Source organism: Gobio gobio, assembly GCF_949357685.1.
Source record: "Gobio gobio genome assembly, chromosome: 8".
NCBI lineage: Eukaryota > Metazoa > Chordata > Actinopteri > Cypriniformes > Gobionidae > Gobio > Gobio gobio.
In genome coordinates, this window is record NC_137114.1 from 27164063 (window position 1) to 27175415 (window position 11353).

Sequence of the window (11353 nt, forward strand, 5' to 3'; positions counted from 1 at the left end):
TTTGCCTACCAAAACAATTGAGAAACTTCTCCAAATGTCAGACTTTCCTTGCTTAGCTTTTGTGCTGTAAATACCTCGTTTGAGGTTCTTTTCTACATCATCTATTGACATCTTCTCCATCATGTCGTTAGGCAACCTCCCTATCCCGCCGATTCCCGCTGTGTTTTTTTTAGCCGCCCATTCCCGCCCGCAGCAAAATTCAAACCGCCCGCTCCCGCGAGATTTACGTTGGGTCCCGCGGGACCCGGCGGGACTCAATCCCAATGCAGCCCTCTAGTGCAGAGCCAGTGGTTGCTTTGAAGGCGAGCATCAATGCCTTGAATTTGATTCGAGCGGCTATTGGGAGCCAGTGCAGACTGATGAAGAGAGGTGTGATGCTGCTGCATTCTGGATTAGTTGTAAGGGTTTGATAGTGCATGCCGGAAGGCCCGTTAGAAGAGCATTACAGTAGTAGGGATGGGCGCATCGATATGAAATATCGTTATATCGATACTGATGTGAGCATCGAAAAGTATTGATACTCAAATAAAAATATCGATACTAAGGTGTTTTTTTTTTTGAAGATTAATTATTGCATACAATACGATTAACCTATGTTACCGAATAGTTAGGACTATTTTCCTGCTCGTCTGAACCATGATCTGAAATTGATGATTTGTAGATTTCCATGGTTACCACTACAAGTATACATATTTTTACCATGTGCAAACAAAAATATGATCTAATAAGTTGCAATTAAGGCATATTGAATGTTAAAATACCTTTCAAATATAATGTTAAGTGGGTATCTTTACCCATTTTACTCTTAGTAATTTTAATAATTTAATAAATGTAATAATATAAAAGTTCAGTTTAGAAGTATCGTATCGGTATCAATATCGGCGATACTGGCCTTGAAAATATTGGTATCGTATCGAAAACAAAATAAGTGGTATCGCCCATCCCTATACAGTAGTCCAGTCTGGAGATAACAAGAGCTTGGACCAGGAGTTGTGTGGCCTGCTCTGATAGGAAGGGTCTAATCTTCCTAATGTTGTATAATGCAAATCTGCAGGACCGGGTTGTTGCAGTAATGTGGTCAGTGAATTTTAGCTGATCATCAATCACAACTCCAAGGTTCTTGGCTGTCCTGGACAGAGTTATGGTTGATGAACCTAGCTGAATGGAGATATTATGGTGAAGTGCTGGGTTGGCTGAGACCACAAACAGTTCTGTCTTTGCAAGGTTTAGTTGCAGGTGATATTCCTTCATCCAGGCAGAAATGTCTGTAGGTCTTTTAGAGACAAAACAATGGCAGTGACATATTTTAAGATATGCCAGTGCAAGCTGCTTTCAGTTAAAACAGCTCAAACATGCATTTTAGCCTGGCCTATAGGTTTAAGCCTTGTCTGTGAAGCCATGGGGTAGGTGTTGAACAGTGTTTGCAGTGTAGTTTTATATTAGCAAATATTATTTTTAATGAATTCCAATAAATATACATTCACAGTGGGCTACTTACTTGCAGGGGAGGGTTGATTTAGTTTACTCACCTTTTTTCACAGTGTTGTCAAATCTCTAATCCCTAACCTTTTCTCAAAAAAGTGACTATTATTGAGACTAAATATTCAGCATACTTATTAAAAAGTTTATCTAACATAATGCGAATATATATTGTATTTTTTTTGTAATGCATTTCTTTTTTTAAATATCTGATGTTCAACAGCAATGAGTTGAGTGGACTCTTTCTTATTCCTCAGCGGCCTCTAGCGGCAGTAGTTTACTATGACAAGTTCGTTTTTTTGACTGGTTACTGGTAGTGTTGATGGTCTTGGGTTCACTCTTTTTTTCTTGCAAGTTAATAATTTCACGAGTTTTATAATTGTTTTGTGATTAACTTAAACACTGACCCAATGACAGCTTGTTGGATAGGCGTTGGTACAATTACATATTTCATTAACAATTTATATCTTCAGAAGTTGTTCAGAATTTGGCAGAAATCAACATAGGCTTTTTCTGAGTGCCTTGCCTTTGACACTTGTTGTCGCTCGCTACTAGGCTGCAACTTTAAGAAACAGGTAATGGCCACTTTGAAACCTGATAAGAGGCTTTAATAAATGATGGAGCAGTATCTGGGTTCACTATTGCCACGGTTGTTGCTGTTTGCATTTCCAAGGACAGAACCCAGCTGAACAAGGATAGTCGAGCTAAAAACACTTTTGTGCCTTCTGCGATCAATTAACCTAAGGATGAATCCTGAGTAGTAAGTAGTTATGCCTCTATTGTTTACTTTTTTGGTTACTGTGTTGCTAACGGTTAACAGACTTATCTTCAGTTACAATGACTAGAGAAGAATTCTGGCCTCTAGTTTGTGCCATTAATGCTAGTATTAACTATTGTTCCCATAATTAATGAGTGCATAAAAATGCAGCTTACATTGAGCATGAACACCAGTACAGTAACATGCTATGTTAATAATATGATGTTTTTCTCAGTGACTACCTGTTCAAATTGCTGCTGATTGGGGACTCTGGTGTGGGAAAGTCATGTTTACTCCTACGGTTTGCTGTAAGCTAAATAATTTGTTCCCCTTTACCCATCATTTTCTGTTTGGATGTTCTTCAGTGAATGGTGTCATTCATTTAAAGTAGCTCTATACATTATTTACTCACCTGAATTTTTTTTACAATTTTTTTTTTTTTTTTTTTTTTTTTTTAAAGAATCTGTTTTGGAAGTGTCCACCATTTTATGTTTAAAAATAAGTACTTCTGTTGATGACACACACTTATTCCACCAGGATGACACCTATACAGAGAGCTATATCAGCACTATTGGAGTAGATTTTAAAATCAGAACTATTGAAATGGAGGGAAAGACTGTCAAACTGCAGATTGTGAGTATAGAAATGTATTTCAATTCATATTCAGAGTCAACTAGTTGGTTTGTGCCTGGCTGTGTCTAATTTGTTGTTTTTTATGTTTTAAACAAACCCCTGTGGAGCAAAAACATTTAAAATCAAATTATTATTGTACAGTTACAATAACTAATAATTTGCCAATTAACTTTTATCACTTGGGTTGGTCCCAGTGGGCAAAAAGGCCCTAAATGCCTGCATGAGGATCGATATTTCCATCTTCTCAAAGTTTTTGCAAACAACATTGTGCTTTTTTTAACATGTGCCATGCTTTTCTCCATCCTGAAGTGGGATACAGCAGGGCAAGAGCGATTTCGAACAATAACATCCAGCTATTATCGAGGGGCTCATGGGATTATAATTGTCTATGATGTCACTGAGCAGGTAATATTTTTGAATGTTGTATATTTTAGCATTTTGTGTATGGAGAATTGCTTACTATTAATGGCTAATAAAGAACTTTGTTTATACAGGAGTCTTTCAACAATGTGAAGCAATGGTTAGAAGAAATTGATCGCTATGCATGTGAAAATGTCTCCAAGTTGCTAGTCGGTAACAAGTGTGACCTTTCGTCAAAAAAGGTGGTAGACTTTACCACAGCAAAGGTAATGCTTATGCAAATTCCTGGTGAGGTCTGTAATACAGGATTGCCATATCTAAGCTAAAATGTATATATATATATTTTCAGGAATTTGCTGATTCACTCAAAATCCCATTCCTGGAGACAAGTGCCAAGAACGCAAACAACGTAGAGAAGGCATTTTTAACAATGGCCTCTGAAATCCAGAAGAGGATTGGGACAGACAGTGTTCAGAATGAAACTGTTAAAATGGGATCCAAAATAAACAGTGCCCCCCTATGGCCTGGTGGAGAGAAGTCAGTAGCTGAGGAGGTCAGCTCTTGTTGCTAGTACTCTATATCATTAAAATTCAGGGTTATATGAAAACTCATATTGTTTTTGTTTATCGGTTTATGTGTTTTTGTTCCTCTTTTTCCTTCTTTTTCATTTTAAATGTAAAATTTTAAATGCCATTGACTTTATGTTTCCACATCCTAATAAGCTGATGAAGATGAATTTGGAAATGTTTCTGGAAATCATTTTCTGTTCATGCATGCATTGTTCTATGTTAAATGTTCTTTCATCTTTTTGGTGATGGACAAAACCTATAGGTATACACTACTTTTCAAAAGTTAGGGGTCGTTAAGATTATTAAATGTTTTTGAAATAAGTTTCTTTTGCATTTAAGGCTGTATTAATTTGACAAAATCAGTAGTATAGTGAAATATCAATTTAAAATAACAGTTTTACATTTTAATATACTTTAAAATGTAATTTGACGCAAAGCTGAATTTTCAGCAACCATTACACCAGTCTTCAGTGTCACATGAGCCATCAGAATATAATCAAACATGATTTTATGCTCAATTTTCTTATCATTATCATTGTTGAAAACTGTTGTGCCGCCTAATATTTTTGTGGAAAACCATGCTAGATATTTTTTCAGTATTCTTTGATAAATAGAAAGTTTGAAAGAACAGCATTAATTTAAAATAGATTTTGAATAGTTTTATAATAGTATAGAAGTTTTTGTCTTTATCTCTTTTGATCAGTTGAATGCATAAAATGAAAAGTATTATAGTTTTTCTCAGTCGCTTTGGTACATTTCTCGAATCATCCTCGACATTTGCAAAACAGCAAGTGCATTTCTCAAAACAATTCGTACAAATAGCAAAACACCATGGATTACCTGCAAAAGCCAGTCTCTTGCTCAAAATCCTTAGTTTTCACACATGTAAATATCTGTGTCAATGAACATGTCAGTGCCATCAGAATGACAAGTCCTTGTGTCATTGTGTATAAATAAGACAGTCAAATTGCTTAGTCATATTGTCAATATAACTGTACTCTGGAGGGATGTTCTAATGTAAATATGGCTAAAATTTTGATGACAATTATTGTAAATTGTAGGTTACACTTTAGTGTATGTGGGAGTTTGAATGCAAGAGACTGGACAAGATTCACATTTATGCTTTTACTGTTTGTACTGTAATTTGTTGACAGACCATGTCATTGTGATACAGAAAGGAAAAGACAGCACTGCATAGCACAAAGAAAAAAAACCCCAGAAAAACAAAAGTAGAAATGTGAACGTCTAACGGAAATGTATAGAAATATGCTTGACATTTTATGACAACTTGTTCAACCATTTTGCATGTAAAGACTTATGCTATGAACTAATGCCTAAATGTTGTGGGGGGTAAGACTATATTCAACAGAGACCCATTATAATAAATTTTGATCAACATGACATAAGCAACTGATAATGTAGGAAACAGCAGAGAATTGTACATAATCATTTGCATGGATGTACCAACAATTTGCAACTTGTTCAAAGAAATGAGAAACTGCTTTTTTGATGTGCACAAGTGACACAATGATGTGAAGATTGAACAGGTAGCTTTGAGAATTTCAATTCTGATCTGAGAAATGTACCAAAGCGACTGAGAAAAACTGTAATTATAAAATTTTACTGACCCCAAACTTTTGCACAACAGTGTATAAATGTCAGATACTATATCACCTACAGTCATGGCCAAAAGTGTTGGCACCCCTGGTAAATATGATCAAAGATGGCTGTAAAAATAAACCTGCATTGTTTATCCTTTTGATCTATCATTCCAAAAAAAATTGTAAAAGAATTGGAAGTGGGGGGGGGGGGTAAATCACATTATAAAATAAACGCTTTTCTCCAAAACACGTCGGCCACAATTAATTTGCAACCATTTTTTAACCATACTTTTTGCAACCTCCTTTTTCCAAGATAACAGCTCTGAGTCTTCTCCTATAATGCCTGATGAGTTTGGAGAACGCCTGACAAGAGATCAGAGATCATTCCTCCATACAGAATCTCTCCAGATCCTTCAGATTCTCAGATCCATGTCGCTGCTTCTTCTCTTCAGTTCACCCCACTCATTTTCTATAGGGTTCAGGTCAGTGGACTGGGATGACTATGGCAGAAGCTTCATTTTGTGTTCAGTGACACATTTGTGTGTTGATTTTGATGTTTGTTTTGGATCATTGTCCTGAGGGAAGATTGAACCACGGCCCATTATAAGATTTCTAGCAAAGGCCGTCAGGTTTAGATTTTTTATCTGTTGGTATTTGCTAGAATCCATGAAACCATGTATCTGAACAAGATGTCCAGGACCTCCAGCAAAAACATAGGCCCACAACATTAAAGATCCAGCTGTATTTTTAACCGTGGGCATGGGGTACTTTTTATCCCTATTTAAACCTATTTGGTGTGTTTGCTGCTAAAAAAGCTCTTCTTATAGTTCCATCTGACCACAGAACCAGGTCCCGTTTTAATTTCCAGTCGTGTCTGACAACTGAAAAAGCTGAAATTTGTTTTTGGATGAGCGAGGAGGATTTTTCTTGAATCTCTCCCAAACAACATGTGGTGATGAAGGGGTTGTTTGATTTTTATTTTATTTTTTTAAGGCTTTCTGACACCAAGACTCAACTAATCTCTGCGATTCTCCATCTGTGATCCTTGGAGAGTCTTTGGACACTGAAACTCTCCTCCTCACCATGCATTAGGACAATATAGACACACGTCCTATCCCAGGCAGATTCAGAACATCTTTAGTTGATTGAAACTTCTTAATTATTGCCCTGATGGTGGAAATGGGAATTTTCAATGCTTTAGCTATTTTCTGTACAGCTCAACAAACTTTTTCTGCACATCAGAACTATATTCTTTGGTTTTACTCATTGTGATGAATGATTAAGGGAATTTGGCCTTTGTGTTTCCTCATATTTATACTGCTGTGAAACAAGACGTCATAGCTAGACAATTTCATGTTCCTAGTTACCCTGGTGTGCTAAAAAAATATATATATTAATGGGAATATACTTCAGAGATATTTTACTCATTAACAATTCTAGGGTGCCAATAATTGTGGCCAATTTGTTTTGGAGAAAAACATTTATTTTCCCCCACTTTCAATTCTTTTACTTCAATGAAAGGTTAGGTTTTTGCAATTTTTTTGAAGGATAGATCAAAAGGATAAACAATGCAGATTTATTTTTACAGCCAAAAATAAATTACGCTTAAAATATATTTACTTTTCAATTTCTCAAAAAATAAAAATGTATATACATACATTTTTTACTTTTTCTGAGTATAGAAGAACCTTCTGATCCTATTGAGCTTCGTTTACATATGGGTAATCAAGCAATTCTGCACTCTCACTGCACAGTGCATATACAGAAGTGTTTGCACTGCATACAAAGCTAAATAAAAACTCGGATCAACCATGTGCTAAATATTATATGCGCAGATAAAGTACTGGACCAAGAGTTGTTGTGCATGACACTACATCATATGTGTCTCAGAATCAAAAAGAACATAAACAATAAATCACGGCGATTATTTCATGGATCTCATCAGCGAAATAACATAGTCAAGTATTCATACAATAAGCAGATATTATATAATATACATTTATAATCTGATGATCAAATTCTGACATTTAGTTGAATATATAATATTCATTTATAACATTTCAACATTTTTGAAAGGTGCTTATCTTGATTTATAATCATAGCCCTAAAAGGGTGTAACTTCTTAGGTCAAGCATTGAAAGCATTTGAATCAAACACAAAATGGCACAGAACATTACAACACAACAACAACTCTGCTTAGCTGACATGAGCACAACAACATAGTTCATCGCTGAAAAGTTTCAGGCCTGTTTTATACATCCTACAGGCTCATGTTGAGCTTCACACTGATTTCTGCCTGGGTTACTTCACTGTAGGGAAAAAAAATATCATAAAAGAATTACCAGTATCTTTTCCGCTGAGTTTACAGACATTTCCTCCAACCCTAAAACACATCTCAAGGCAATGCATAATTCAAAATACGAGTAAAACACTGTGGAAAAATCAATGCAGAAAATGTCCTCATATTAACGGGCCACATTTTTTATGATATAAAAATGATATAAGCTTAAGCACTTTCAATCAGTTTTCTGCTGATTTCAGCATATAATGCGCCTTGAAGTCCACTTTCATTGCTTCTTCTGGGATGCAGCACCACCGCATGCATTGTAAAAGCTGCAACTTGTCAATATGGCCACCAAAAGAGATGAAATGTACAACAAGCTTATGTAACAAGAGAAATTAAAAACCATCAGTACAAATTACAACCAGGACTTTTTGCCAGTAAATCTAGCCATATTGGCCAATTTCAGCCTTGTGCGTTCCCTCTCCTCTGTGTTTCTCTTTGAGGTGCACTCAAGTGTAGAGTCGGTCTGGAACGAGATGGCTGGGCCGTGTGAAAGCAAAGCCGCCCCCGTCTTCTCCTGAGACAGGGTGGTTGTAGGCGACTGCAGGACCAGCCTGCTCCGCATTGAGTGTCTGAGGCGTAGCAACAAAGGGTTGCGTTGAGGGTACGGCTCCCTCTCTGGCCTGCAGCACAGGAAGCAGGCAGCACACAACATGCGGAAAATGTAGATCCAACCGAGGTAGTGAAGCTCCACAATGTTCAAGAGGAAACAACCCAGGCTGATACTAAACATAAAATTAAGGAAGATGGTCTTTTCTGTGGCTCGAGACACAAAACAATCGGTCCGTGTTGGGCATGGGTATGTTTCGCAGCGGAACAAATGAGGCACCTCAAATCCGAACAGGTAGTACTGACCGACAAGAAACGTGATCTCCAAGACGGAGCGGATCAGGACGTGAACAATATAGATGAGGAGAACCTGACTGGAGAGTGTGGTTGGATCCTTGCCGACCTCACCGAAATCATCCTGCAGTAGACTTTGCTCCACGCTTTCCTCACCCTGACCACCCCATTCCTCTCCCTGAGGTCCATATGCCAGTTTGACACTCTCCCTTTCCAGCCTCCCAGGGTGCTTGGCCTCTGCCTGGACCCTCTCGGTCTCCAGCTTCTCGTCTTTGGTGATTTTGTGCAGCACATATATGATGTAGAAGATGGAGGGCGTTGAGACCAGCACAATCTGGAAGACCCAAAAGCGCAAGTGTGAGACGGGGGCGAAAGTGTCATAGCAGACGTTGTTGCAGCCCGGCTGCAGTGTATTGCAGGTGAACTTGGACTGCTCATCGCTGTACACGGCGTCTCCCACCAGGGTCACAAGCAGTATGCGAAAGATCAGGAGCACCGTCAGCCAGATCTTACCGATGACCGTCGAATGATTCTGAACCTCTGTTAGAAAGCGGCCCAGAATTGACCAGTCCCCCATTTTTTAATCTGGAGAAAACAAGGATGTGGTGGAAAGGCAAATATATTGTAATGTAGTCATTTAACCTATTAAATAAAATAGTTTTTCTTAAGAGAGAGAAATAATCTTCCGTTATTGTAAATTAAAACAATATTTTGTCCAATTATGTTGATGTGCATTTCTTCATCTTGCATTATTTAGGTTGTAAAATTAGTTTTTTGTCTAATCTATCTCTTTGCAGTCATTCTTTTATTTGGTAGGTCAATATGCATTAAATGGCACTCATTTAATGAAACTGAACAACACCATTACCATTACATTGAGGAATATAATAAAATAGACATGAAAAAAGGCACTTACCTTGGGTTAATTTGTCTTTTTTTGATAGCAATTTGACAAATTGCGCAAAACATACCATTTCATGGCTACATTTGAAAAAGGGCTGTTTGTCACTGGGAAAGGACCTCGATGTGTGAGCTGCGGGAAATGGGCTGACCACAGGCATCCATCCAAAACCCTCATTGTACTGTATTCAGACAAAGAATCCCAATGTACAATGTCACAAAGGGATGCAACATTTCTGAATGTCCCTGAACAGTCAAATTGTTCAAAAGAACCTGCTGGAATGGGGAAGCAATGCTACTTCATGACAGATTTTGTCCTATACCTGCTCTGAACATTTGAAAGCTGTATTCTTCTGAACGATAAATCATTAAACTCATATGCCATAATATGAAATGATCCGTACTGACCCATTACACTGATCGCTGTTTCATATTGAATTATAGTCAGTTAACACTGGCTCCCTAATGTTGAAGTATTATAAACACACAACAACATTTACACCTTTGGGTAAAAAAAAATCAACAGTCTTTACATTCTTTTTTTTTTAAACAGATCATGAACTTGGAAATGTTTAAACTGTGAATTTTAATTAAGAATATAAATATGCTTTAAAATATTATATTCAAGTGCATTATATTTAGCAGAACATGTTCAATATTATGTCAGTGGTAAGAAAACAGCTGCCATGATAACTTTAAAGTCAAAGTTGCATCTGCTGTGTTAGAGGATGGAAATATTGTATATGCAATTAAGCAAATTACTAAACATTACTAAGCTTTTCTGTGAACTTTTTGCACACCCTAATGTTTTCACTACCACACCATCTGTCCCGACACACAATATCGACTTGCACAAACATAATTTGCACTGCCTCGACATCTCTCTTGACTACTCCATAACATATTATTTTATTTTATTTTTCATTTGGTTCTCGCACTCCATGCACACCAAAATATGATGTCTATTTCCTGTATAATTAGTTGTATTTTGAGTATTTCTTAAATATTTGTATGGTTATAATTTTATTAACTTTAATTTCATATTTATTATCATATTTATTTATTATTTTAACTATATACAGGCCTTGTTTAACTATATTTTTAATTTAACACAACCTGTGGCATTAAAAAAAAAACTCTTGTACTCGACCTGGACAGACGGTGATATATAGATAGACAGACAGACAGACTGACAGACAGACAGATAGAAAGATTGACAGACAGACAGACAGACTGACAGACAGACAGATAGAAAGATTGACAGACAGACAGACAGACAGACAATGATGGATAAATAGACAGATAGACAGATAGATAGATAGATAGATAGATAGATAGATAGATAGATAGATAGATAGATAGATAGATAGATAGATAGATAGATAGATAGATAGATAGATAGATAGATAGATAGATAGATAGATAGATAGATAGATAGATAGATAGATAGATAGATAGATAGATAGATAGATAGATCCATTTAATTTCAATCAATTGAAACTCATAAATCAAAAGGGAGCCTACAGATATATAAATAGACAGACAGACAGACAGACAGACAGACAGACAGATAGATAGATAGATAGATAGATAGACAGACAGACAGACAGACAGACAGACAGACAGACAGACAGACAGACAGACAGACAGACAGACAGACAGATTGATAGATAGATAGATAGATAGATAGATAGATAGATAGATAGATAGATAGATAGATAGATAGATAGATAGATAGATAGATAGATAGATAGATAGATAGATAGATAGATAGATAGACAGACGACAAAGATAGATAGATAGATAGATAGATAGATAGATAGATAGATAGATAGATAGATAGATAGATAGACAGACAGACAGACAG

General features: G+C 36.6%; 2 protein-coding genes across 2 annotated transcripts; one reads left to right on the plus strand and one right to left on the minus strand.

Annotated features, from left to right (window-relative positions):
• Nucleotides 1-2225: 2225 nt before the first annotated feature.
• On the plus strand, nt 2226-3800 carry LOC307130659 (ras-related protein ORAB-1; the record flags this gene model as incomplete). Its single annotated transcript, XM_079823750.1, has 6 exons — nt 2226-2239; nt 2472-2544; nt 2774-2869; nt 3179-3274; nt 3364-3495; nt 3579-3800. The coding sequence occupies 6 exons, from the start codon at nt 2226-2228 to the stop codon at nt 3798-3800; spliced, it is 633 nt and encodes a 210-aa protein (XP_079679876.1).
• A 3529-nt stretch (nt 3801-7329) lies between these two features.
• On the minus strand, nt 7330-9668 carry LOC307130846 (gap junction delta-2 protein). Its single transcript, XM_079824096.1, has 2 exons — nt 9503-9668; nt 7330-9171 (listed from the first exon to the last, which is right to left on the minus strand). Exon 2 carries the CDS (start codon nt 9161-9163, stop codon nt 8099-8101), a length of 1065 nt encoding a protein of 354 aa, XP_079680222.1. The 5' UTR covers nt 9164-9171; nt 9503-9668; the 3' UTR covers nt 7330-8098.
• Nucleotides 9669-11353: the final 1685 nt, after the last annotated feature.

Coding starts and splice junctions, on each gene's coding strand:
- LOC307130846 (XM_079824096.1), bottom strand. CDS start 9,163: ATGGGGGACTGGTCAATTCTGGGCCGCTTTCTAACAGAGGTTCAGAAT.